Genomic DNA, 27,828 nt, shown 5'->3' with positions numbered 1-27,828 from the left:
AAAAATTAAAATACCAATTTTTAGAAGGGCATCCTGTCCCCTTTTACATGGAAGGAGCCACCCCTCCCCCGCCCCCCTCCTTCATCCCCCGTCGGGGTTACCAATGTTGTTGATGTTGTTGATGTTGATGTTGTTGTTGTTGTGAAGGGAGGAAATGATGTTACTTTCTCCTCGTTTCATTCCAAGGAAGATAGAATGTTTGGGATACATTAACGGATATTCTGGATTTTTCTATGTATTCCCGTTCATCCAAAATAGGGTAGATCGAACGCACCCTATAAAAAAACTACGTGTTATTGTCGTTTCCGGAATTTAAGTCATTCTTAGAATTCGCGATATCGATACCAGAGTCAAAAGATTAAGCCTGTAGAGAGAATTTCAATAGCCATATTGGAATTTCCAATTGATAAACAATTATATTCTCCGTTTCGCATCATGTACTGGCTTTGTCAAGCCTCCAAGAAATAAGAAAGAAAATCAAGCAAGGGTCATTTCAGAACGTAGTTGGTCGCATGTTAGTAGACGAGTGTGTGGTTGTTGCGAAAAGTCTGTTTGTCTGTTGGAAAAGTTAAGGTCTTTTGCTCGACGATTTAAGGTGAGTTACTGTTTAATACAATCTATTACATTTCCTTGAGCACTGCATGTACTGCTGTTACGCTATCCCACTGCGTTTAAATTGTAAAATAGACCCAAAGTGCTACTGTACCTGATGGTGCGGCTACATTTACAAAAATGCTGTTGTCAAGACCAACGATCCCTTGAACGAAAATATAGTTTTTCTTCCGTAAATCGGACCAACTTCGTGTTTTTTAAAAACATGAGATATTTATTAGCGGGTGCCGCGGCTAATGAACAGTTCAAACAAACCTCAGTACAACCGTATGTACGAATGACTTTTACCTTTATCAACTATAACGCCCAAAAACAAAACAAACAACTCGTGGCCTGCGTAGCAGCTGACATTCCTACTACCTTAAAGTACACCAGGAACACTGAGCGGAAACGCTTTTTCGCACGCTAACCTCTCCTTATTCGCTTTTCTCTCTTCCTTTTTTGGGTTTAATGGACAAAGGCGTTATATAAGTTACATATGTAATGATTCCATAATTGTTATTGGTCGATACGCTTTGTATAAACTTTGAACGAAACGGGAATTCTGATCATCAATTTCTGCATCAGTTGTCTCATATTGAGATTAATGAACAAAGAAGTTATTATATTTTTGGGAAAAAAGCTTTCACTCTCTTTGCGGATACTTGTTTGGAGCATGTCATAAAACTGGGCAATGAAGTGGATGTCTAAAACATGATCTTAACTGGTAAAACATGGATTTGTTTGTTTGTCTTTTCTCCGATAAGTTCTCTTTAAAAGTTATGAGCTGTTAAGGACGTAATTGTTAGTTTCAATAAATGTACTAGATTAACAGGATTATGGGAACATTATTTGCCCTTGTCACATTATTAAAGGCCAGAAAAAGTTTATCAAAATTCATTATTTATTAATTAACAACTCGGGACACTCAAAAACATTGTATGATTATTCCCTTTGTTCATGAATTTAACAGCTTCAAGTTCCCGCTTAGCTAATCTGTGCTGATGTATATCAAAACCATAGAGGGGGACTAATAATTTTTTTGTCTGAATTCTAGAAATCCACATCACTTGACAACTTTTCGTTTGAAAAGCATGATCTTAAATACGAAAACAATATCAAAATCCGTTTACGAACCGGCTTTCCATGTTTAACAATCCAGTCCATGTTTTACAAATGCATTACACCATGCCCTGTATACTATTTGTTCTCTATCACAGTTGGTCCTCCATTAAATCGAGCGAAAAAATGAGCAAAAGTAATAACTCAATCGAATTTTTTTAACTGAAAGGCATAGTAGAGACTCATAAAATAGCTTTAAAAAATAACGAGAGGTCAGGCTAGGTCACTCTCTGTTTGGACGTAAATTGACATCTTTAAAATTTTAGCCCTAAATGGCCGCCTATCTTCAATCCTTGATCACGTCCTCTGTCAAATTAAAATAAGCGGCTTGCTATCGACCAAGTGGGGCAAAAACAAGAAGTATTTTTTATTTGGTAAATAAAAGACGTCACTCCGTGTGTTTGTAGCTAAAGAACTGTTTCAGTTCTATTCACAACGGAATACTTACTTTGTAACTTGGTTTGTTTATAGGGATGTCCCATACAGACCCACTTTTTAATCCATCTAGTGAATTCACTCTTATCTAAGCTTCAAGACAAATGCTGTCCAAATTTCGTTTATCCTTAAAAGGCCTGTTTACACAGCCTATTTTTTGTGTGATTTCGTGACAATTTTTTTGGCAACCCCGACTTTTTCGTCTTTTCATTGTTTAGTTAAGGCATGGAGGCAAAAAGACTATTGAAAGGAATCATCCCAAGGCTAGACTTCTTTTTCGCTAAAGTTTGCATGCAAACTTAAGACCATCTTCATATTAAAAAAAAGATCAGAGATTAACCATCACTTTTTGTATCGATGCTTTCACGCAGCTGCATACAATGCCACTAAAGATACCACAAGCTGCACGCTGCCCAAGGTGCAATGATAGAGTTTACGCAGCTGAAGAAGTCATGGGGGCAGGATCAAAGTGGCACAAAAAATGCTTCTCCTGCAAAGATTGTAAGAAAAAGCTAGACAGTACCAACTGCAGCGACAATAACGGTAGGTCAGCGTTCAATTGTCTGGTCACGCGTGACAACAAGAAATTTGATCACATTCATAGCCTGCATTTATACGAGGAAAAATAAGACGCGTCTTCTGGACCATTTATACGAGCACGTCTTATCTAAGTCTTCTGTACACTTAAACTTACTTTTAAAGTGTAAGTTTATAATACGAAGATAGCAATTTGATTAGTAAATTATAAATTGTGATAGTTTAAAAGGGTCTACTTACACCAGCACATGTCACACATTTTTCCAGGAGGTCTATTATCGCCTTCTCCTTACATAATAACAACAAATATTTTTCCTCGGCGATGGACCAAGTGTTTCTTTTTACCTTTAACGGCGTGCTCATTGTATTTAAGCGAAGAAAAAAACAAAGCAGAATGGACAAGGAAACGAAAACGCGTTGTAATTTGTAAACATTTTTTCCCCGCCAGTGGCCTGCCAGTCCACCGCGGGGCAAGCGATAATTTTCCCGCCAAGAATTAACGCGTGCGTACTATGCGTTCGCGTCTTATGTACGACGCGAAGGTCAGTTATCAGAAGTTTTTCTCGCCTTAGCTAAGACGCGTCTTATCTAAGAACAGGTGTTAAGGGCTGTTCTAAAGTAAGACGCGTCTTAGCTAAGTCGCGTCTTATTTTAGAAGAAATGTGCCGTTTATACGGAAAGTTCGCGTGCTATTTAAGACGCGTCTTATTTTTCCTCGTATAAATGGCCCTATTGAGATTGGTAGGCCACCCCCAGGGTTAAACTTAAAACTACACAACCTGTAACTTATAGTACTGATGAGGAGAAGTTATTTAAAAATCAATTCCTTTTCTCCTTGTTTATCATTTCACTCACTGTAAATGACCTAATAAACGCCCGGGGTGTGATCGAAGCGGTGCCGTTTACTAGGTAGGTAATAGGTACTAGGAGGCGTTTAAATGAGAGGGGCCTTTATTCTCACAACTGTAACAAGCTCAGAAAAACTATCGCTCTTTCAAATCCCAACAGCAATGTCAGAATTCTCCCTCAGGGTCACTGTGTTGCCATCTTTAGTCTATCCTTACTTTGAACTTGACATTGAACAAGATGAAATACGTAACGCCTAATGTTAATCGAGCAAGAAACTGAATAAATTGAATGATTTTGTTCCTTTTTGCTACTATTCTTCGTATTTTGGAGTAATTCTGATAGGGGGCGTTTATTAGACAGGGGCGTGTACTAAAATTTTAACAGCATAGAGGAGGCATTTATTCGAGGCGTTTATTTGGAAGTAGGCACTTATAAGGTCATTTACGGTATTCTCAAGACCTTTGTTATTTTAAGGAGAAATAAGATGTTAATCTCTATTAAGGAATAATTTAGGGTTATGGGTGGCACCCCTTTCATGCTTTGTAGGCTGAAAGTAAATTATTTTCATCTAACTTTAGGTGAAATCTACTGCAAAACATGTCACGGCAAGAACTTTGGAACTAAAGGTTACGGTTATGGAGGAGGAGCAGGAGCTCTTACTCGCACACAGTGACGATGATAATAGCACTTCCATATAACAGTTTTTGTTTGTCCTGTTTAAAACGAAAAAATAAAGAAATCAAAACAAAGCGTTTCTTACATTTTCTATTTCGCTTTGGAAATGATGTATGATGGGCAAAAGATAGGTGATGTGTGTATGGGGATGACTTTGCATCCATTTCAGAAGGGTGCACATATGCCAAGTGAAAACAGTTGGGTATGTTTTGGGCAATACTTTTAAGCACCTAAAATAGCAGGCTGCCCCAGCCAACAGGTTGCCTTAACCCTTGTGGCTCCAGCAAATTTTTCAAGTGTTTCTCAGACTTCTCAGTTTTTCACTTCTGCATTGTAGCCTAAAAGGGATGTCCTTTGGACATGGAGAATTTCAAATTGGGCAAAAATAAAACAACTAATGGTGTATATTGGGACTGATTTAACCATCAAACTTAACATTTGCAGAACCTTATATAATTATTTATTTACATGTAATTGACATCTGAAAAGTTTGATCTATGAATCACCATCTTCTAGAGGTCTAGATGGCAAGATAATTGAGTTAGTAGATTATATATGCACTCCTTCATACTGTCACTTAACATGAATCATAAGAAATTAATTGCACTTGATAGCTGATTGTAAGACTTTATTTTCCTACAAAACTAATCTGAAAAAAATTTACAGGTCACAAAATTTACTATGAAACTAACAAAACCTTGAACACTGGAAATGTATCTGGAATGTTATCGTGTTCCAACAAAAAAAACAATTAGACCCAGCAAAAAACAAAAGTGAAAGCAAACATTAATATTTAGTTTGTCACTTGCTTGCATGTCTTGATCTTTGCCGGCTGTATTTGGTCATGACAAAAAATAAACGTTCCTGAAATATTTCAGGTGTTCACAGTTTTGTGAGTTAATTTTGACGGTAACTTACAATTTTTGCAACCACAGAATTAACTTGAAATCACTTCCAGTCTTTATAACAGTGAAAGTTCTTTATTATGCATACTTGATTGAAAACTACAGCAACTATACTTTTAAGCACGGCACAGGGACCCCATAGCCGTATGACAGTGGTAAGGTTAGAAAGCTGAGTTTTTTTTACTTTCCAGTTAAGTGAAGAGCACCAGCTCCAGCTCCATATCCATATCCTTTGGGCCCAAAAAGTTTTCCATAGCAACCTCTACAGTATACTTCCCCTGAAAACCATGAGCAAACAAAAGTTATGTTAGAGTCTACCTTTCTCAATCTCCACATGCTGGAATTTTAAAATGCACATCATTTTTTCCAATCCAGAGGTTTTCGTGGGGTATTCATGTAGATACAATACTGGCCATAATGAAGTGCATGCAAAAGCTGAAAGATCTGTCCCCACCTGTCACAAAAATTGAAGCCTGCACTCACTTTTCTCTGCTAATTCCCCTGCCCCCAAACCAAAAAAGGCTTTAAGGTACCCACTGAGAAAGAAAAAGGGTATAACAACATCATGCAGGATGTTGAATTCTCATGGATAGTGATGTACAGATCCCAATTATCGTACTAAGCTTTAACTGAAACTTCCCCAACTATGGAGAATTGTGCTATAATGTCCCATGCTATCTGTTTCACAAAAGCCTTCATTTGTTCATTATGCAGTATCTTGATTGTCATATTTCCTGGTGCATTCACATACAAAACTTTCACACTGTCACTGGGCAAATCATCAACATTCAATCAACGTAACATGGTATCTTCACCCTTTTCAAGCCAGTGGACGCCATCTCATCTCCAATGATTGAAAGAGTCATGGGACTTTAAATTGAGGATGACTTTACTACCAGTGAATTGACACTGACGGGTTTTGATTTTTGCCATGCTGGGTTGGCTTTGTGCAGGATGTCAAGGGAATGTTCGATGCTCATAACTGGGGTGAGACTGGCTGTATTCACAGCTTTACTATACCGATATAACTGGCCCAAGTTATGAATTTTCCAACTGCATGGGTTATATATGGGTTTGTTCTTTTACAAAAAGAAGTCACTTGAGGTATTAGGGAGCTTACGAATCGACGACTTTCGCGCAACGCCGCCGCTGGGTCACGTCATAGTTCTGCGTTGCCATCCTGTAGAAATTTAAATTTACGATTCGTAGTAAAGACGACGACGTTGGTGCGCGAGGCTGGCAAATTTTCCCGCCGTTTCTGAAGTTTGTTTTCGTCTTTTCACAAGTAAGCTTGTTTGTTCAACCAAAATGTCTAAACTCGTAAGAGAAACGAGAGCTCGTATTGCAGACGCTTATGGAAACAGATTTACAAAGGACCGAGTATTTCACTGTCTTTGTACTTTTATGCGTTTCGTCAACAAACTCAGAGTTAACTACGGATTTAGACGAGACAACAAAGGATGCAAGGCCTGTTTGTATACAGGGAGGGCATTCACAAACTTGCTGAACAGCTGTAGTTACTGTGATGGGATAACCACTTGCAATGGTCTAGTTGTAGCTTTGGTACCATCTTGCCAATATGGTTTCACTCGGTGTTAATTTATGTTTGTCTACAGCTAGGTATGGTGTTGATTCTTCAGGTCGTTACTCCAGTGAAAACAGACAAACAAATCGAAAAAATATGAAAAGAACATGTACCTAATGTTATACTTGAATTATCTGGAAAAATCCTCTGAAGTATGTAGGGAAAACTTTGAAAATTAGTCTCACGTCCTGCTTTTTCTAGGACGCCAGCGAATCGCTGTCAACAACGGCGTCGACTTTGGCGCGACGCCGGCAAGTGCCCAGATAAGCATGCACAGTAAGCCTCTCACACAGTCCAAGGGCGTCGTCGCGCAAAAGTCGTCAATTCATAAGCTCCCTATTAAAAGTAGTAAGATAAAATTGACCAAACTGAAATGAATTTTTAAGGAAAATACCCCATATTCTGGGTAGGAAGCGTGGGGTGCATTGGGGGACAGGGTGGATGCAAGGAACTTCACTGATTGATGCATCATATCTACAATGAAAACACAATATTATAAACTGTAATGTTGAAAACTGCTCTGACAAAACGGTAACCTCAAGGTTAATTATTTGCCTCATGTGGTGGAATGCCTGCCTATTTAACAAAAAAGGCAGTCAAATAAGACTATGCAGTACAGCTCTTAAGAACAACCAAAATGCTTCATCGGCACAATAGCCATGGGCTCAATCAAGAGTGACTCAAGTTATCGAATTCCTCTTTAGCAACACTTCATATCGCATCTTAGGCTGATAACCTACCTCCGTGTTCATTATAAGAGCCACCACCCAGAGACTTGTTACAAGAAGGCTTGTTGTTGCAGGTAAAACAACGCTTGTGATATTTTCTCGCTCCTGCTTTTACTTCCTCAGCTGCATACACTCTGTCCTTGCAACGTGGACACCTTCCTTAATATTAAAAAGTGAATTTATAAGTTATGAATTCAACATAAGACTGCTAATTACATGAAGTTAACTCAACCATACACCTCCACATTTGTCACATCTACCTCTTTCATGGATAATGATAATAATTATACTTTTCTATTGTGTGGAAATTAAGAAAAACAAGACTTGAGACTTGAACTTGGATAAGAAAGGTCTATAACTTTTATGCCAGACGATGTACAACCTGCCCAAATCGTGCCAAAACATGAAGTCAAGACAAAAAAATGGTACTTCCAATTTACTTAACAAAGGAATGTGAAGCACTTGAGTCTGTTTTTCTTTTCAGAGTTTGATAGCCCTTACAGAATCTTATGATACACTTGGGTGTCCTGTGAGGTGAATAGGGACTTTAAGCAACTAGGACGGGGATGGCGACAGGGAACGTAGGCTCTCAGGGAAAATCCAAATAATCATCTGCGCATGACTGGCGGGAAAAAGTTTGACGTTCTGCATTCGGCCCTACGTGAAACGAGTCACTTTGACGTTGGCTGAAAACGTGAGTATTCTTTTTCGCCTTCTCTGCTATCTAAACGTTAAATATTCCCAGGAGACAATTTAAAATAACTTTCATCGCTTTTTTCTTTCATTAAGTGGGATTATTCTTTAATTTGATGGTTTGTTTTTAAACAGAAACGTCGAGACGCTGATCAAGACCAACACTATTTGATGAATATGTGAGGATAAGAAATGTAATGTAAATAAGCTTCGCTCACACTGATACCAATCGAAAATTCACTGCTGAGAATCACTCAAAAGTCAAACAGTTTGACAAAGAAGATATTCTTAACAGATTTAAAAGGGCAGACAGCACTATAGCCAGCCAAAGGAAAGTAGGGAGAGAGCGAAACTGTGGGAAGAAATTGCCTTAAACCTGAGTGTAGTGTCTGAGCCCCGTTTCTCGCTTTCTATGAGGTATGTAAGAGACCGTGTAAACCTGGTTCTAATAAAGAAACCCAAAAGAAAGGTTGCCGAAGAAAGCAAGGCCAGCAGAATAGCAGTTGATGAGCCCTCAGAGTTTGATGCAGCAATTGAAGAAATATGTGAGAAAGCTGAGGCCGCAGAGAGAGAGCAGCAAATGATATCAGATGGAAAAAAGCCAGTGCAGAGAAAGAGAAAAAGCAAGCAAAGGATATGAGAGCCAAGGCTTTGGAGAAAGTCGGAGAAACAAGAAAAAGAATGGTCGGTGATGATTTTAGTGAAGAGCACGGAAAAAAGGAGAAAAGAACAAAGAGATCTGGAGCAGACACCATAGTATATCTGAAGCAGAAGTCGGAAAAAGAATTAAAAATCAGGCAAGAAGAGTAAGAACTAAAAAAACAGGAGAAGTGTGCCCAAGTAAAGCGGCAAGAGGAAATGACTTGGCAGCTGATCCATCAACAGGAGCAGCAGCAAACAATGTTTGCTAACCTCCAGCAGCAGCAACATCAGCAGCTTCAACAGCTAAGCCAGATGCAAATGACTATAATGCAGCAACAACAACAACAGAACCAGGCATTAGTGGCTGTGCTGCAAGAACTTGCCAAGAAGAAGTAGACAGAATAAAAACATGTTAAGTTAGTTTAAGTTGATATACTAAGTATTTGTCATAGTTCAATTTTATCCATTTCAATTTGTCTTTTTCTTTGTTTTACACTCATTTTCATTTGTTAGGATACACAATATTGAACCAAGGATAAAATTGAACCACAACATACACCTTGCTCAAAACAAAGCACCATAATTTGTTTGTTGTTCTTTAATTTAACAGAGTTCATATTCACAAGTAAGCATTTGGAAGGACCATGGCAATATGCCCTGGTGTGCCAGTCTTCTATGGTTGTTAGTACTGGTATATAATTACACCAGTGATCTCTATGGTGATCCTTCTCTCTTAAGTGACAGTCTCTCTTAAGAAAAATACACGCTGATTCATGGCATGTGTAGATGGCAAATTTATTGCAATTACTGAAATGGCCAGTTACCGGTAGTTTTATTCTTGACCAGCTGGTAATGACTAATAGATGAGGATTAATTAAAATAATTTTGGATCTGGATATTGGGCATGGCTTATAAAACATACGGGGTCACAAGCCCTCCTACCTAGGCAGAGGGGGTACATGGATATGTAAAAGGCACAGGGAGGAGCAAACCATTTATTAAGTTCAAAATATTCGATTTTCATATTTACTTTGGTTGCATATTTGTTCTTTTTTTGTGGCAACAGCAAGATTTTAGCCTTTTGGGGGGAGGTGAGGTCATTTTAAAGTTCAAACCAAAAGTATTCAGAAAATATATAGTTATTTTAGGGGTAGTACAGTACGACTTCATTAGCACCTACATGTAGCTCTCAGTAACTTTTACTTTCAAGTACCCCTGGAGTCAAACATGAGAAAGGATATTATACTCCCCCCCCATCCCATCAACCCACACAGCAGAGTGTATTTATATTCTTTAAGGTGTGGCAAGTCCTTATCCTCCCTAGAATTAAGCAAAGTATCCTTCCAATGTGGGTGGATCCAGCTCAAAAAACTCAGAGGTTGTGTTGCCATATAAGCATGTTAATGCATTTCTTAATAAGGCCCAAACCATGTACATCTTTCCTATTGAAGAAAGTCCAATCTTGAGGTTCTTTTTGAAATCTACAAACTTGAAGTACTCAACTATGTCTCCAAATAGCCGTTCTACAGAGACTCTCACAGAGCTCATAGCCTTATTAAAAATTACCATCTGTGGGGTGAGTATCATGTTTCTAAAAGGGGTCTGGAGGTGCACCCTCAATGGGTAGGTGGGGTCTCCATAAACACACAGTGGACGAGCCACTGGCCTAGGTGAAAAAGTATAACGTTGCATATCTTGAAGAAGATTGGAGTCTGCTAGCATGGCAGCATCGTGTCGTCTGCCCTCTATGAAAAAAAAAAGACAACTTAAAAACATTTAGATCAAAAAATTTTCAGGTCTTTTACTGAAGGGTAATTTAATATTCCATTCCCCTTACCAATTGGTCCATACATATTTCCAAGTAATGCCATGGATTGGAATGTTACACTGTGAAGTCTTTTGTGACCATTGTAGACAATCTGCTGATTTTGGCCAGGCTTGCTTATTGGTCTAACTGTTCCATCAATAAAGCCATTTAAAACAGTTATCCAAGGGGGACCCCTTAGCTGTTATGGCATTACTGTATATTTCCAGTGAATGAGGGTTGAGGATGCTATCATTCCACTGCAAAATTCTGTGACTGTGTGCCTGGTAGATGTAGTCGATCATGTAGTTGTTTATCATGCATAACACTGGAACAGGCTTCCCAAAGCGAGCTATCATGTCTGAATATTGACAAGGATAGCTATGTCTCTTCAGAAAAATGCAAAGAGCCTCCGATCCGCTACAGATATTTCTTTGATAGCACTCTACTACCTCAGGAATCCCCAATACTTCAGCCAGAAATGGTAAGCTGTTCTTGTAGAAGCGAAACTCTGAAAGGCACTCGTCGTCTTCCAAATCATCGAAGTCAAAATGAGGATAAGAATTGTGCGGAATCCGGAAGATCAAGATTATCGGACCTGTTTAAATCTTACAGGAGTAGAAGTTCCTCTTTGTTTATCACACCATCATCGCGGCTAATCAAAAGTGGATTTCGAACTTCTTTCAAAGACATCATGAGCGCCGTTTTGTAATGGCTGCTTAACCGTTTAGAAATTCCCGCCACAACGACGTTCTCTCCCCAGTCTTTTTAGGGGTTTTCGAGTCCCCGTCGCCGTCCCCGTTGCTTAAAGTCCCTAATGGCAACAGTTAATTACGTATTCACAAAACAAAACGAAGTTTTTACGTCACGAACACGCGTTATTTACGTTTGTAAAATGAACAGTAAAAGACAGACCTCAAAAAGGCCCAGAAATACGCCTTGTAATTTTTTTTAACGGAAAAACCCACACAACATCGTCAGGATTCAATGTTCGACACTTGAGGACTAAAAATGTAATTGGCTGGATAGTAGACTACAAGCAGTCTCTCTTTTTTCTGTAGTCCGTCGAGCAAAGAACTCGGCTTTTCCTGCGAGAAAAGTTTGTTTGAGTCAAACCGAGTGTGTTCTAAATGTTCCACGAAAATCCGTTATGCTGTTCAGTTAATGAGGTTTTTAAGGTCTGGATTTGCCGCATCACATTCAATGCTCGCCAACTGCTGCAGTGGAACGTTTTAAGCTGCCGCTCTCGTTTCGCGCCTCTCGCGGCTTCGAAAAGAGAGACTGCTCGCAGTCTAGCTGGATAGAGGCTTATTAAAATAATAGATAAAAAGATCATTCCTAAATCTGTATGATACGTTCATTCTCAGTCGGACACTGTTCACACAGGCACGAAATTCTTTCTTATCGTCGAGATATCGGCTGTCGAACAGACGACAATATCTTTGCGGTTTCATTTTATTACAGTCCTTCGATCTACTCAAAAAAACAATTTTAGGTTATCGTGTCAAACCAGGTTTAGGTTATCGTATTAACCTTATTAATAGCTTTTCGAACCAACGCTGCGATATTTTAACAATTGGCGAAAACTTTGCAAATGGCGTGGGCGTTAGTTTCTCACTAAACAGCGCCTCGATCCTCAAATTATAGTGTCTAGCCATCAATAACGTGCCAAAGCTGGCGATTTTCAAATGTATGCTACGCTGGATCAAACAACTTACCATCCATGGTGCAAAGGGAATTTAATCCTCTTGAATGAAAGAACTGTTCACTCGTCTGCAAGCACAACAGTTCCACGTAGAAATAGTTTCACGGAGAAACATCCTCGGAGACCCAGGGGCAGATAAAGGGGGCGAGGGAAAGTCTAAACGGTTTCCCTCGTCCCCACTATTATATGTGCCCCTGGGTCTTCGAGGATGACGGAGAAATAGCGTCCAAAAAATGTCAGTCACGTGTCGCGCTTCTATCGCGATCACGCAAAAAACGTGACAGGCCGTTTTTTTTGTTGGAAAAGGGGAAATGAGAAAGCAAATGGGAAGACCGTAACACCCTGACCCGCTCTCTTCTCGCTCTCGACTTTGTCCTTTAACTGATCTCCTTTCCTATAAAGTTAATCAGGCTGAAAAGGGGTACCATTTACAGGCTTAAGGCTTGCTCAAGATCCAATTAAGAGTGGGAAATGAATCAGTCTGTGTTACAGACGTTACTGAATCTCGGTCAGTTTTATCTGGTATGTGACGCAGGCTACAATCACTGAGAAATGGTCAGAAATGAATCTTTGTAATAAAATGTGAACCATGCGAATAGTTGGTGTTTCATTTAGTGGTCTGGTCTGACCCCGCGATACAAAGCCCGCTAAAAATATACTTTAATGGCACTTTACATTAAATATTTTAAGCTACTGAGAAATATTTACTGAACCTGTTGAAAAAAATTTTATGATAAATAAAATAAAGAGATTTGTCCGAAACACTCCGAAGATCCTCTCGGATAAGACACCTTGTGGTACGATGTGGGGACTACATGTGCACCGTACCTCCCATTTCTCAGAGTGGAGGACCCCTACGTCTTCGAATTTTAGGGGCGTAGCTACCTTTACGCTAGCCTGACTTTCAGACATTCCTTTAGAGGAGTATGTGACCGGAAGGAATGTCTGAAATTCAGGCTAACCTGAAAATTGTCAAAGATCAAAGATCAATAGCAAAAACAATAAAAGCTAAAAGCAATGAAAATAAACTGTGCGCACCTTAGCCTGGCCAAACCACAACATTGGGCCGACTGGGCTTTAAGCCTGAACATAGCATAAGCTTGGGATACCTGTGTGCAAATCACGTTCGAGGCTTGGGTACAAGTTTCCAGGTCTTCAATCATCCGAGCAGTCTTCACAGTTAATTTTTGGATATAGTCGGATCCTTCTCTTCCGATTGATGTGCTGTATTTTATTTTCAGCGTTTATAGCTCTTGAACTTGACATCTGCCATCATTGTGACTTTCCTCAGTCTGCTAATGGTATCAGCTTTACATTAAGCAAGCACAAACCGTACAATCGATCGTTGATTAGGTAAGCTTAAGAGAAGTCATTGAGAAGTTCATTTCTACTGTTCATGATGTTTAAATAGTGTCTTTTATTTTTCACTAAGCTGCAGGCTTAAAAGAAATTAACAGCAAAATAACATGCAGCCCTTTCACCCGTGTTGTCATGTTGTTTTATATGAAAAGAGTTAGGAAGTATTACATAACCCCCTCCCCCTGGGGGGATTCTATGACTCTTTTGGTTGGATTGTACCACTAAGATGCTGGGTCTTGTTTCACGAAAGCTGTTGTCAGACAAAACGTCAGCATCTGGCAAAACATTGAGTTTGACTGAGCTGAACATCAGACTTACATGTAATGCACCTATCATTGGCTTCCCCAAGTGGTAGGACCCCAGGCCAACCAGGGGAATTGAATTGTAAAATGGGCATATTTAAGGTGACAATTTCCTCCAGGAGGAGAAGAATTTAACAAGACAAAGTCCCCTGGTTCAAGTGCTTCTATGAAAAATCCCGCCGACGACCACAAAAGCAATATGGAAAGAATTTCATTTTGGGTTTAATGCTGTGAAAAAAATGGGGAAAATACTTTGTCGCTCTGCTGTAAAAATGCACTTCCACACTCATGCTATTTAAGTTACTATTTGTTAATTCTCAGTTAAACAATATGACCAAACTCATATGTAGTTACAGTATCTTAGCCCCTAATTATATGTAGGTCTGTGAAAGGGGTGCATAGGAATGTGATCCCTGGTACAAGCACTGAGTAAGTAGGTGGGGAATTGAATACTTAGATGAAAAGTTCTTTTGGTTTTATTTCCTTTTTACTTCCTATTAAAGAATCCAGGGATCATGCTTACAATAGCTGGGGTATCCCTGGTCCCCGGCCATTCCTCAGTAACAGCCCTGCCCTCTTGTGTACCCAACTTCCTACCCCCACCTTCCCCTTCAAGCACCTGTTACACAGACTGGGGTTGTCTTGACTCAAAGTTTTGCTTTAATCATGATCTTTTGTAGCTATTAGAGTTATACCATGAGCCTTTTACTGCTGAACAGATACCATGTGAAAAGATGGCTACCATTATCACTTCATTTACTAAATGGCAAGTATCTGCTAATGAATGATATACCTCTTCCATCCACTTGATTTTACATGTATATGCTATGTTTTTTATATTGTATAAAGTCTGACTGAAACTGAAACATATCCTGCATGGTTAAGGCATGGTTGCGGAGTGGTTAATGTGTGGGACTTCAGATCTGTGGGTCGTGGTTTGAGTCAATATCTTTCATGACATAAGAAATACTGCTCTCCTCAATTCACTTTAATTTGTCTGTCTTCACAAAGGTTTACAAATGAGAGCCAGAAACACTCTGCCGGGAAAACTACTGTGATTATACACAGGTCTACGTAGTATTGAGTGGGATGTGGGGGTTTACGGTGTTACGATATTGAGCTTTTTTTCAAGCAGCATTTCAGTAATTTTGATTTTAATGTGCAGTATTGTGCTATCATCTACCCCTGCGATATGTGGTTTCTTATCCCTCTGGCTAATGGTATTTGGTAAAGGAAGATCCTTCACTGTAAGTTCTCCTGTCTAAAGCATGTCAATATTTGGAAAACTTTACTATACACTTGATGGTAAATGATTACACAATTTGTGAGAGTTGTTCTACAATAGAATTGTTGCTGCATCCAAAGGCCGGGCTTTTCAATCGTTGCACTGATAAAGTCAAGGTCTTCTCACACTTTCTCGCAATTATGGCTGAGGTTGATTTGTGGTGCATACATGCTTGAGATAAACAAGAACGCTGGATGAATAAAACTTTAAGTAAGAGTGACCAGTCATAAATGCAGTATCGGTATTTCGTCTATTTTCGACACGGTATCTCGGTATTTGCCCATTTTTCTTACGGTATTCAGTACGCCCCAATGTCCCCCTCAGTATCTTATCTAGGGCTTCATGGCTCTTACTGCACCTTTACCTTCTTTTTGCATCTTCCATGTAATCTGGATGATGTTTACGGCCTAATATTACTCATAAAAATAATATTATTTTGTCTTCAGCTTATCAAGCAAATTTTCATCAAAAATGTCTCTTATCCACCCTGAAGTTTTCTTCAAGCCATGACTATGTGATATGTGGAGCAGGATCAGCGGGTTGTGTTCTGGCAAACCGTCTCTCAGCAAATCCTGACAACAAAGTTGTTCTTCTGGAGGCAGGTCCTAAAGATTGGACGTGGAAAATCCACATGCCTGCTGCACTTATCTATAATCTTTGTGACAAAAAGTATAACTGGTATTATGAAACAGAACCACAAGAGTTTATGGACAACAGGTAATAAGATGATGTTCATGTACTCTACTTATTAAAAAAAAGCATACCACACCTCTGGCATTGAACAGCTTATCACCTTAGCCACTATTATTGTGATAACCATTGACTAGTGATACCTGCAAACAACAGCATGATATGCTTTCTAAAACCTATGCCCTTTGTTAATTTTTGAAATATCACTTTTTTTTGCTGAAACTTGAATGTCAATAAACTGTTATTAAAAGTTCAAAAAACCATGGAAGGGTTTTCAGTCATAAGTGAGCCAGGTTCCCAACAGCTTTTTTGGGGGCAAAATTGGGGGCAGATTCGGGATTGAAAGTATGCGTGGGAGTTAGGATGCCAAAAATAACCATTGGAATTCAGGATCATGGGATTGAAGAACCCTATTGTGACCAACTGTGAATGAGATTTGTACATTTACCTTTTAATTATCGTTTTTTTACTCCACGATCACATCATGGTGAGATTATTGTTACTCTAACTTTAACTCATTCTGTGAATGAAATTCAGTGGTTTTACCGTTCAAATAAAACCTCTTTAGCAGAACGTTTGTTTAGAATTTTACAAAAATTGGAATTTGAATGTTTTGTGATTTTTGTCTCCTTTGCCCACCATTAGGAGTGAAAGAATAAAACCAATAATTTAAATCACTTATATTTTACAGGCGCATCTACCAACCTCGGGGTAGGGTGTGGGGTGGATCGTCATCTTTAAATGCTATGGTGTACATCAGAGGTCATGCTTATGATTATGATAACTGGGAGAAACAAGGCGCTAAGGGCTGGTCATATGCTGACTGTTTGCCATATTTTAGAAAGTCACAGACTCATGAATTAGGTAAGCAATTCCCTGTGAGGCCAACACCTTGAAAAAATGAAATGTGTTTAAAAATTTAACCCCAAATACCGGAACAAAACCTCTCCCCACCATGATTTTAGAGTCATCACTGCTTTATGTACAAAGTAATTATTGTCATAAAATTCTACCAATATTGAGCTTAAGTTATTTAAAGTTATATTTTATTGTCATTATCATTGTCATTAATTTTTGTTCATTTTTTGGTTTGGCAAACAACTGTTAAATCATGCCTGCAAACTAGCACCTATACTAGCTGAGAACTTCACCTTTGGCCATTCTAGTCACAGGGGCCTTACTGAGGCAGGGACTAAAATACAATGATATTTGTGTCCTTCTAATTATTTTTAGGCCCAGATGATTACAGAGGAGGTGATGGTCCCCTGCACATATCACGTGGCAAATCAGACAATCCTCTTTATCAAGCATTTATTGATGCTGGCACTCAAGCTGGTTATCCTTTCACAAATGACATGAATGGCTATCAACAGGAAGGATTTGGATGGAAGGACATGACAATCCATAAAGGTGTACGTTGGAGTTCAGCAAATGCTTACCTTCGACCCGCACTCAAGCGCAGAAACCTACGAACAGAGACTGGTGCTATGATTACAAAAATAGTCTTTGAGGATAATCGAGCTGTAGGTGTTGAGTTCCATCTAGGAAGACAGCTGAAACGTGTAAGGGCAAGAAAAGGAGTTATTTTAACATCTGGAGCCATTAATTCGCCTCAGTTACTGAACTTGTCTGGTATTGGAAATGCAGATGATTTGAAGAAGCTTGGTATCCCTGTGAGGGTTCATCTTCCTGGTGTTGGAGAGAATTTCCAGGATCATTTAGAGATGTATTTTCACCAGGTACTGTACAGTATGTGGATTTCCTTTTTATCAGTATAAAATTGACAGTGAAAGAAAAAAAGGATGCCTTTATGTGAGAAACATATTTCTAGTCAAGTGGAGGCATGTGTGGCCAAATGGTTGACACCTCGAACTCTGGATCTGGTGTTTCCTTAGACAAGGAACTTTGCTCTACTTTGTCTTTCTTCACGCAGGTGTATAAATGGGTACCGGCGACATACTGCTGGGGGTAACCCTGCGAGGGACTAGCATCCCATCCAGGGGGAGTAGCAATACTCCTAGGTTTGCTTCATGCTACAGAAACTGGTATAAGCTCCGGCCATGTGAGCCTTTGGCTCATGTACGCCTTTATCTTTTTACCTATTTGTAGTCTTTCTACAATGGGTGACAAAATTGAGATGGGGAACAAAACAATCCACACCCCTCCTCCTTTCCCTCAATCCATTCAAAGTTGGGGTGTTTGTTGTTTCCTACAGATAGCTTGAACAGCGGCACAACATTGCATGGAGAGGATAAGGGAGGAAAAGCTTTATTTTTTCCTCTTTTTAAGAAAGAAAAACATTAGACACACCCTTTACACAAATTGTCTCAACTAATTTTGTCACCAATATTTGTAGTTTAGAGAATCATTTTGTGTTATAATCATAACTGGAGTATAGGCTCATTCAAGCAATACTTTCTAAGCCCCAGTTACATGTTCATAAGCAAAAAAAAAAAAAGTTGCTTTACCCTGGGTTAGACTTAACCAACTTTCAAGGCCCTAAACTGCTATTTGATAGTATAGTCATGCATGTCCTTACAAATGTTACAAATAATTATATTTGTTAGGAGTGTACTCAGCCCTTAAGTTTGTACCGATCTCTCAAATGGTGGAACATGGCTCCTATTGGTATCAGGTGGTTTCTTACTCGATCTGGGCCCTGTGCAACTGCTCATCTTGAGGCTGGTGGATTTATTCGTAGCAGAGAAGGCATACCTTATCCAAACATTCAGTACCACTTCTTACCTTCAGCTTTTAAGGATCATGGAAGAGTAACTGTAGAAAAAGAAGCTTTTCAGGTGAGTGTTTATCCCAGCCAATGTCACTGCAATTAACGATGTTGAAGTTCTTTCTGAATGTGTGACAACCACTGAAAACAAGGTCTAGAGATGGGGAGCTACCCATGTGGTAGCAACATGAAAATGGAACTACTTATCTTATTCCTCAGAAAGAAGCTCAGTTGTGCCAACATAATTTATAGAATGCTTCTTTGCTTCCCAAAGTAGCAAGCTTTCTTATTTTAATAAGTAGTAATACTTAGAAGCAAATAATTCAAATACAACATAACAGGATTAAAAACCACTACTGGCAGGAGGCAACCAGTTGGCTATTTACAAGTGTAGCCGAGGATTTGAACTTGGGACGATCAAGAACAAATCCAGCAAGTCATCAGAGCAGGATTCGAACGCGGGACTGCCGGGTTGCAAGTCCGATACACTGACCACTCGGCCACGCTGCCTCCTTCAAAAGGTAGTGAGCCTTAAAGGTGGCTAATTCCAAAGGATCAAATGATTTTGCTAATCTAGTTACCAAGTTTCTCTGTGCCAATTTATAATGATATACAGTGCAGGAGGAAATTAATCACATCATTAATTTGCACTGCACAATATTAAGAAATTAAGATTAATTAATCTAACTTGTAAGGTACATAGATCGGAATGATTAACTTCTTTTTTCTCGTTTCAAGGTTCATGTTGGTTCTCTGCGAGCCACAAGTCGTGGGTATATAAAACTCAAGTCTGTAAACCCTTACGATCATCCAATTATCAATCCCAATTACCTGTCCACTGAGGAAGACAGAAAAGAATTAAGAGAAAGCATTCGGCTTACAAGGGAAATATTCAACCAAAAGGCTTTTGATCCATTCCGTGGAAAAGAACTTCAGCCAGGTAAGAGTCAAGGATAAAAGTTGTCATTTTGTAGTGTGGAAATGCATGAATTAATTAGACAAAGTAACCAGGTGAGAGGATTATTATTCCACTGAATAATTGGTTGTAATATTGCTCCTTGTGTAAGTAAATTTGGGATTAAAGAAATCATTATTAGTCTAGTTCATTTCAGTCTTCTTGGACGGAGTCGAGTCTTGTGCTAGTTATGGCCCTTCCTACATGTACAAAATTATAAGGGTGTATACTGTACATCATGCAGAGCTTTAAAACCAGTAGAAATTCCAGTGATAGCTGGAGCCCTTGGCTTAGTCATAAGTTAATGAAAAAAAACTACCTCATCTCTTTCTACAATACCTTATTTTAAATGTTATTTTATTAATTCAAGGTGATCATGTTCAAAGTGATGATGAGATTGATGCATGGGTGAGACAGAATGCTGATACTGCTTATCATCCATCATGCACCTGTAAGATGGGTGCTGAAGATGATCCAATGGCTGTTGTTAATAACAAATTAGAAGTCTTAGGAGTAGAAAATCTGAGGGTTGTGGATGCGTCAATAATGCCAACCATCGCTAGTGGAAATCTCAATGGGCCAACTATTATGATTGCAGAGAAGGCAGCAGATATCATCTTAGGAAATCCCCCACTTCCTAAATCAACTGCTCCGGTGTACAAGACACCTGAAAAAGGCCAGCGATAAATAATAACCTGCTTACTGATTGACATCTACAATTCTACAGTCATTATCTGCCATCAAAGAGGATTTTCAAAGTTTTTTGTATTTGATTACATTTTGATCCTTTATGGTATGAAGGAAAAATTAACACAAATGTGTAAGCACAGTGAGACACAAACTGAAACAGCACATGTTAATGATGAGGCAATAAAAATAACATCAGGGACTGGGATTGCTTATTCCAGGCCGCATATGAGAAAAGCCTCAGATTTGTCAATGAAATGCATGGTCAAGAAGATCTGAGAAAATGTAGTCAAGAATTTATGAAAGAAAAAAGGAATTGAACATAAAAATTAAAAGCGTTTTCTCAGGGGAAAAGGAATATTGGTGAGGTCTGTTTCCCAAGTCTCTTAAAGATGTAAAGTATGCTTACCAAGTTGAATTAACATTAAAAAAGAGTCAATACATTTATCCTTTCAGGAATTTTAGTAGATTTGCCTGGTGCAGTGTAGTTTAGTGGTAAGGGAGAGAGATTTTTACCAGCATTTCTGTGCTCAGACCTATCCAAGGGGATGGGCACAGATGGGACGCTATGGTTCTATCATGTCTACCCATTGAAAACATGGTCAGGGGTGTGTCTCACAAAGACAGAGTTAATGTACCATGGGATGAAACTTCTTCCTTCTTCCTTACCCCAGAAAACTAGAAAGTCAGGCCACAGTTGTTCTAAAGGTAGATAATGCTGTCCACCGGGTAAATCTCTATATTGGATTCCCTCATACTTGTCTGATGGATGGTGATTTATTAGGTGCAAAGTGCTCTCCAATGTTCGAAAAGAACTAAGGCCAGATCATTTGCAGATGTCAGAGCAAGGGCAGCACTTTCTTATCTCTTTTTAAAATCTCTGAAGTCTGGTTATGCATTGCAGATGTCTTTCTTTTAAGGAAAAAATAGGAACACTTTCAATAATACTTAAAAATATCCAGTGTCTTAAAAATGGTCATTATTCATCTGTCAGCAGCAGTTGAAGAGTGACTTCTTAAAATATGCACTTCTAGTTGAATGCATTTGGAAAATCTGAAAATGGAAAAAACCTTTGGGGGGGACATTGGAACAAATGAACGCCCATTAGTATTTTTTAACCTTTCTCATAAAGTGAATGGTCCCTAAGGTATAATGTGTTTTTATTAAAACAATGTATTATAAAAAATCGCTTTTCAAGCCATATGATGTGTAGGAAATATTATAATCTACTCAACACTATACAAAGTTCATTTCTTTGAAACTGGATCAACAAAATCCCTATTTTCAAATCTAGTACAATAAATAGTTTATTATTTCAGCCCAAATGACAATATCTTGTAAGTAAAATAATTTTTGCAAACATATTATCTAACAAGCCAAATTTTTGCTTCCTTCATCTAAACTTTGATTAAACTAGAGACAAAATTTGTGCTTTATGTACAAATACTATTATAAGCATCAATTTAGAAAGACATTTTAAAACAAAAATCACCTTGACATTTCGATGGCTCCATGTCGTCATTATCAAATGAAAGAAATTGGGATTCTGTTATATGGATAGAAAAAGAAAGTGCAAAAACTGCATGTAAATTGAAGTGTGAAAATGGAAAAATGACAATTAAATAAAGAGTTTTGCATTGACGGAGTCCGCTTGAGTGTTGAGTGTAGGCACAAATCATGTTAATTTCTTAACTCTTGATATGATGACATGAAGCCATCAAACGTTAATGTTGAAGCAATTTTTCAAATTGCTGCACTGTATCATAAATACTCTCAGTATATACAAGACTGGGTAACATGAACCACACAAACAGCAGCGCCGTAGCTAGTATGAGGCCAACCGAGGCACTTGCCTCGGTAAAATTTTGACGAATTTCACCGATCATTTTTATTTTACATAAGCGATCATCGGATATTTTTAACGCATCATGATATTACAAAGAATTCAGCAATTCAGTCAATATACTATGAAAAAATTACCATATCATTGATCTCAAGGGGCTACGTACGTTAACTCAAATTTTTTTTGAACAAATGCTGATCAAAACCATTGGCGAGGTTAACGGTCACCCAGATTATGTAGCTTGTTTCTGATTATTGCTTTCTAAATTCCACTTAAATTAACTCGAAAAAAAGTTACCGAAAGGCCCAGAAAACGCTGCAAATCGCATTTCCGAGAGACTAAAGTTCAAAATTTCTCGGGGGGGGGGCATGCCCCTGAACCCCCCTAGCAACTCCCGCCTGCCTCGGTTGGCCGTTTGGTCTGGCTACGGCACTGAACAGAAGTGCAAGTAGACTGTTCATACATAATCTAGCGCGCAAGCAAGCATAGAGAGAAATGCACAAACAATTTATTGGGCATCCTGCATCCCAACTTGGTAAAAAAACACATTTCAACTTGCTTTCGTTCATGCCTTTGCATCACTCAAGTTGAAGAGTGTTTGATGCAAATGCAATGCAAGCCCAAGTGCCAATACACAAAACATAAACCCTGTGATAATTTCTGTTGGTGTTTTTAAGTAAAACAGTGTTCTCTTGTGCATGTGTTTGCTTTTGCATTTGCATTGCTCATGTAAACCAGACCATAGTATTATTCATGATTTGACTTGTGTACAAAGAATGGTCAGCTTTTCAAACACACTTCTAGAAACACAATTCTAGAATTCTGACAACGTAGCAAACAATAATCATGTAAGCTTATGTATTCAATGGAAAATGTATTATTTAAGTGGAACACTTATCTTGCTTATCTTATAGTTGCACTGATTTTGAGAATTCTGTCTTGTTATTTTAAAATTTGCTACCAGCACAGGCAGGAAAATTTTCATCATCTGAATCTGAGTACAGAAAATCATCTTGTAATAGTTGAGGGGGGAGTTCTTTCACTTCCTTCGTATCTGGCATGTCTAACAATAAACAGGATGACCAATGTTAGTGTAACCAGTTAAATTATTACTGTTAAACTTATTTGAAATGATATTTCAACTGTGAATATTCTAGATTTCCTGCCATAATAAGCTTTGATGTGGGTATATAGAGAGGACACTTCCTAAGAAGCAAGGGAAATAATTCTACACCCATAATTGTGATGCACCTTAAATACCAATTCTGCTAAAAATCTGTCATAATTTCCTATTGACAGGCTTCTGACTAATAAAGGTGCTACACCTCATGTCGCTAAACAACATTCAGAAAATGTCATAACTAACTGTCAGGCATCCCCTTCCATTCTTCTGCCCCCACCCTCTCCCCTTTCCCCCCATTGCACCTGCACCCACACACACACACACACTCACACCACCTCCAACTTTTTTTTTCTGCTCCTTCTGGCACCCCATGCCTCCATGGTTCAGGGAGCTATTGTTATTTGTTATTATATTCACTTCCTTTTCTGATGGAAATTTGACTGCTACTATTTCATGATTATTGTCTTAACAGATAGGACCTCGATAGTAGCTTTCACCTGCATTGGTGATTTCCCTATCTTAATTTAAAACAACATTACTAAGGAAGAAGCTCACTATACTCACATGTTTGACCAAAGCTCTTTGTTTCAAGCTGGTAGTCATAGCTACCAGCTGTACCAGAACTAAACATCTGGCTTGGAACTTCTATAACTGGCTTAACAATGACAACTTCTCCATCTTTGTTGTAGCCAAAACCATGTTTATCATCCCAAATAAAACAGTTTTCCAAACCTAGACAGAGAAAGAAACAACTATTATATTTCCCTAAGTGACAAGCAAAATCTTTTGCAACCCAGTGCACTTGCTAAATTTAAGGCACTACAGCGGCAGTGTTAGTTCAGTCGGTAGAGCATGTGATTGCAGAGTGAGAGGTTGCGGGTTTGATTCCTGGGGCCAGACCGATACTCAGGGTTCTAAAATAATTGAGAAATGAAGGTACTCCCTTTGTACTGCAAGTGGCTAGACCTTTACAGTGCAACCCTACAACGAACTAGCCCACTCTACAATGAATACAATGACCCTACGGTAAAGTGAGCCACCCTGCGAAGAACAGGGCGATCCTACAACAAAATCGAAAAACCGCCTTGACCTAGAGTAACCCACCCTACAAGAAACCACACCACCCTACCAAGGATAGTTCAAACCACCCAGCGAAGAGGTTACCCACCCTACAAAGAACGACTGTCCATTATGTCCCCAATCTCACGTCATAATAAGGAGTTCTGACAGTCTACAGTTTCTTAACTAAAAAACATACTGAAATAATTTGAAAATAACTGCTCATAACACCAACCATGAAATCCATTCTGATTACGACTTTCTTGCAAGGCCACTGGTGCTGTTCGCAACAATTTGACCCCAGACTGCCGTACCACAGATAACACAACTTTACGACCTGCTTGCAAAAATGCCATGATTCAGCAGATTACTGCCCTTTCTGATGAATTTTTCTGCTGCATGCAAGGAAAAAACAGTTAAGTTAGAATAAAAAGCTGATTTCTGAATAGACCTTGTCACGGTTTTCGATGTCATCTTGACGAGTAGGCAAACACCTGAGAAATTACTGTCAGTGATTGTGTGAGAATCTGATGTCGAATAATTTCCGTAGAATGGCTGTTCTAAAAAAAATATGATTTGTAAACTAAAGCATCACTCCTAAGGATTCTCCTGAAAAAATTTGAGGGCATTACATGCACTAGAAGACCTAGAACCACTTTTTAAAATTTTCTATACATTTGTCTGTAAGAAAGTGCCAGGAAAATTACAGACAAATATATGGAAAATCTAAACCAAGCCTCTGGAGAGATTTAAGTACCGGTATACCCCCCAATTTTTTTTAAGACAATCCTTTGCTTTGTAGCTTTAGTTTACAATTGATATTTTTTTCAGAACTGCCGTTTTGCGGAAATGATTCGACATTAGATTCTCATACAAACACTGTGATTTCTCACACGTTTGCCTACTTGTCAAGATGGCTTCGAAAAACAGTAACATGGTCTATTAGCTCCAGGCAAAATAAGTGAATGAAATATGGGATATTATTACGCTCATACCATAAACCGCTGACAATTTCCCTGCAAAATGCCCCTGCAATAAAAACGGGGGGTCTCCCAAAGTACCCCTTTTTCTTCCCTTTGCCTTGAACACGCTAGAAACACAGCAGGTTCATGAAAACTAACGTTTTTATATTAGTCATCATCAGGCAAAAGTCCATGCCATAGTATCAGTTTATGAAATACTTTTAAACCTTCTACTAGACGAACTAAAGAGGAGGGCTACGTAAATCAACTTGTACGGACAAAGATCTCATGTGTTGTGTTGCTCAAACGCATCATGGAGTAATTTCAAGAAACTCAATCGTCAATAACGACAATATTTGATGTATAAATATCATATTGGTAACGGGGAGAATAAACTAATTCTTCCGGTAAAATAAACTTAAAGATTTTGGCTATATCTTACCCAGCGAGGCCAGCTTGCCCAGAGAAAACCAAGCGCGTATAAACTTAAGTTGAAGTTAAGCACCTTGAACTTAGCATTGTTGAAGCAGTGGTATAGACACGGTATAGCGAATATTCGCTTCGTGCTACACTAAGACACAAAGGGCGAAAAATATCTTACCTTTTTTTGGAAACTCATAAACAATTAAACACAAAAAAGTAATTCCCAGGGCTCTGAAAGACTTGAAAGCGTTTTGTACTCCACCTTCAAAACAACGACAGCGAGGGTACACTTTCATGAGCGTATCAGGTGACGTGCAACAACGAATACGGTGTGGGGTGGGGTGAAGTTTTTTCGGTTGGCGAGCTTGGGCCCGTTTCTCGAAAGTCCCGATAACATTTCGGGCCCGAAATCAAATTTTCAAAACGAAATAAAAAGAATAAGAGCGCGGGTTCTGGTTGGTTAACTGCTCCATTTTGTCTCATAAACTGATAGTTTTATCATGTTAGATGCAAAACTATTGAAAACTCTATCTTGCATGCAAACAGCAACAGCTTTACGGGCCCGTTAATTATCGGGACTTTCGAGAAACGGGCCCCTGGTTGCCGTTATGCCTGTCAACTTTGCATTGGAAATTCAATAGAGCGGTTTTCACTTGACTGTCGAAAGTAATTGAGGAATTGGTTTGGTTTTGGTTTTACTACGCCCTTTGGTTGGCTAGTGTATTTACTTTGGTTTTGGTTTTACGACAGTCAAGTGAAAACCGCTCTAGTATTCAAAGTAATGAAATAAAACTACCAGTTAACAAAACAAAATGGACTTCACTGTTAGGGGTCAAGATTCTGGGTTTAGATTTGTGTAAGATATGACCTTTGTAACATAATCAGTCAAAAACGACTCATGCTCCTGACCATGCCACTGGGTTGATGCTGAGCTTTTATATTGCAAGGTCAGGTTGGCGTGGAAACAAACAGTGATAGATTTGGTAGAAAGGCCGGGAGCGCACGGGCTAGAGGTTTTTTGCCTCTTCAAGCACTAAACCCAACTAGAAACATCTCCTCTCTAAACTAAGGAACTGATAATACTATTTTTTCTACCAAGTTGTGACAATTTAATTTACAGGCCACAGTTGTTCAAAAGGTGATATGGTGCTATACCCTAGATACTGCTCGTCCACTCAGGACAGTAATTTATCCGGTGTGATTAAAGCGCTATCATACGTTTCTGGGGTCAAGTGCAAACTTATCACAAACGTAACGTTTTTCTTATGTCTATCAGTCTACGTGACTTAGACGACATAGCCGCTCGATACCATATAGATTTGCTACATTGTTAGATTCACACAAAATTCGGCCCGTAACCATTTTTCCCTCTCCAAAAACTGCTCGGTACAGTAGCCTCTTTTTCAAGCAACCAATCAAACTCCAGCTTGTTGGAATATATTCAGGAGAAGGTCAGTAGGTTTTAATGGATACACACAGCTGTTGCTATAAAGAAAAACTTATTAGAACAGAAATAATGTATTTTTCCAATATTATCATTCAGATTTCAACCCATTTGTCGACGTCATAATTGTTTAAGCCCTTTGTGAAAGAAAGTATATTGAAATCGCATCTCTTAAAACTTAAACAAAATAATGGAATAAAAGCGTGAACATTATATAAATTGAGAAGAGCGTTCCTCCAACCTGTCAAAAGCTAACAAAGACCGGGTTGAAACGGCTGCTTTAAGAAAGTTCATAAATTTGGTTACACAATATTGTTTTCATGTGAACAAAAATACCTTACTGTAAAAGAGTCAATGACGGTTTGGGCGATGTGATGTTTTAGTTACGGCAATGAGAAATTTTGGATAAGGTAGGCGTTCTTTTCTTCTACTAAAATGTTTGATCCTGTTTTTTCAGGTCAGAAAAATAACCTTTTTAGAGCATCTTTGTGCAGTAATTATACAGAGTACTTTTGGCGCTTGGTGGTTCCCTCTTTTGAGATAAACGGGACCAAACGTGGTGAATATAGACGATAAATAGACACTAACTACTGTAGCTTTTTAGTATCACAGCAACGTTTCTCACTATTCAGTAATCCACTCTGTTTCTTTTCTTCTTTAGGATAAAGCAGAAATGAGTAAATACCGTTTGTTAATA

General features: G+C 38.7%; 4 protein-coding genes and 1 pseudogene across 7 annotated transcripts; 2 read left to right on the top strand and 3 right to left on the bottom strand.

Annotated features, from left to right (window-relative positions):
• The first annotated feature begins 367 nt into the window (after positions 1 to 367).
• LOC140940803 (cysteine and glycine-rich protein 1-like) lies at positions 368 to 4,283 on the top strand. The gene is made up of 3 exons (XM_073389765.1): positions 368 to 595; positions 2,520 to 2,691; positions 4,113 to 4,283. Exons 2-3 carry the CDS (start codon positions 2,529 to 2,531, stop codon positions 4,205 to 4,207), a joined length of 258 nt encoding a protein of 85 aa, XP_073245866.1. The 5' UTR covers positions 368 to 595; positions 2,520 to 2,528; the 3' UTR covers positions 4,208 to 4,283.
• A 533-nt stretch (positions 4,284 to 4,816) lies between these two features.
• LOC140941096 (cysteine and glycine-rich protein 2-like) lies at positions 4,817 to 12,423 on the bottom strand. Its single transcript, XM_073390062.1, has 3 exons — positions 12,285 to 12,423; positions 7,440 to 7,586; positions 4,817 to 5,392 (listed from the first exon to the last, which is right to left on the bottom strand). Exons 1-3 carry the CDS (start codon positions 12,289 to 12,291, stop codon positions 5,295 to 5,297), a joined length of 252 nt encoding a protein of 83 aa, XP_073246163.1. The 5' UTR covers positions 12,292 to 12,423; the 3' UTR covers positions 4,817 to 5,294.
• Positions 10,089 to 11,259, bottom strand: LOC140940737 (uncharacterized; annotated as a pseudogene).
• A 3,144-nt stretch (positions 12,424 to 15,567) lies between the features above and the next one.
• On the top strand, positions 15,568 to 20,724 carry LOC140940340 (choline dehydrogenase, mitochondrial-like). Its single transcript, XM_073389284.1, has 6 exons — positions 15,568 to 15,934; positions 16,599 to 16,771; positions 17,141 to 17,646; positions 18,475 to 18,705; positions 19,374 to 19,575; positions 19,961 to 20,724. The coding sequence occupies exons 1-6, from the start codon at positions 15,849 to 15,851 to the stop codon at positions 20,275 to 20,277; spliced, it is 1,515 nt and encodes a 504-aa protein (XP_073245385.1). The 5' UTR covers positions 15,568 to 15,848; the 3' UTR covers positions 20,278 to 20,724.
• Positions 20,725 to 22,529: 1,805 nt separating this feature from the next.
• Positions 22,530 to 26,022, bottom strand: LOC140940341 (uncharacterized). 4 transcript variants are annotated; one of them, XM_073389285.1, is made up of 4 exons: positions 25,866 to 26,022; positions 24,538 to 24,697; positions 23,808 to 23,975; positions 22,530 to 23,183 (listed from the first exon to the last, which is right to left on the bottom strand). In XM_073389285.1, the coding sequence occupies exons 2-4, from the start codon at positions 24,656 to 24,658 to the stop codon at positions 23,068 to 23,070; spliced, it is 405 nt and encodes a 134-aa protein (XP_073245386.1). In that variant the 5' UTR covers positions 24,659 to 24,697; positions 25,866 to 26,022; the 3' UTR covers positions 22,530 to 23,067. The 4 variants fall into 4 exon arrangements, with proteins under 4 accessions (XP_073245386.1, XP_073245388.1, XP_073245387.1 ...); XM_073389287.1 differs by having other exon boundaries at positions 24,538 to 24,694; positions 25,866 to 26,010; XM_073389286.1 differs by lacking the exon at positions 25,866 to 26,022 and adding an exon at positions 25,707 to 25,814.
• Between the last annotated feature and the right edge of the window lie 1,806 nt (positions 26,023 to 27,828).

Source organism: Porites lutea, chromosome 6, assembly GCF_958299795.1.
Source record: "Porites lutea chromosome 6, jaPorLute2.1, whole genome shotgun sequence".
NCBI classification, from domain to species: Eukaryota; Metazoa; Cnidaria; class Anthozoa; order Scleractinia; family Poritidae; genus Porites; species Porites lutea.
The sequence above is the reverse complement of the archived record's forward strand: the minus strand, read 5'-3'. Positions and strand labels throughout refer to the sequence as shown.

Excerpts from the sequence above, each read along its gene's own strand:
- LOC140941096 (XM_073390062.1), bottom strand. Across the intron at positions 5,393-7,439 it reads CTCTTATAATGAACACGGAG|GGGAAGTATACTGTAGAGGT; the intron begins GTAGGTTATCAG and ends CATGGTTTTCAG.
- LOC140940341 (XM_073389285.1), bottom strand. The coding sequence starts at position 24,658 with ATGGCATTTTTGCAAGCAGGTCGTAAAGTTGTGTTATCTGTGGTACGG. Across the intron at positions 23,976-24,537 it reads TAATCAGAATGGATTTCATG|GTTTGGAAAACTGTTTTATT; the intron begins GTTGGTGTTATG and ends TTCTCTGTCTAG. Across the intron at positions 23,184-23,807 it reads AAAGAGCTTTGGTCAAACAT|ACATGCCAGATACGAAGGAA; the intron begins GTGAGTATAGTG and ends GTTTATTGTTAG.
- LOC140940340 (XM_073389284.1), top strand. The coding sequence starts at position 15,849 with ATGCCTGCTGCACTTATCTATAATCTTTGTGACAAAAAGTATAACTGG. Across the intron at positions 15,935-16,598 it reads CAAGAGTTTATGGACAACAG|GCGCATCTACCAACCTCGGG; the intron begins GTAATAAGATGA and ends TATATTTTACAG. Across the intron at positions 17,647-18,474 it reads TAGAGATGTATTTTCACCAG|GAGTGTACTCAGCCCTTAAG; the intron begins GTACTGTACAGT and ends TATATTTGTTAG.
- LOC140940803 (XM_073389765.1), top strand. The coding sequence starts at position 2,529 with ATGCCACTAAAGATACCACAAGCTGCACGCTGCCCAAGGTGCAATGAT. Across the intron at positions 2,692-4,112 it reads CAACTGCAGCGACAATAACG|GTGAAATCTACTGCAAAACA; the intron begins GTAGGTCAGCGT and ends ATCTAACTTTAG.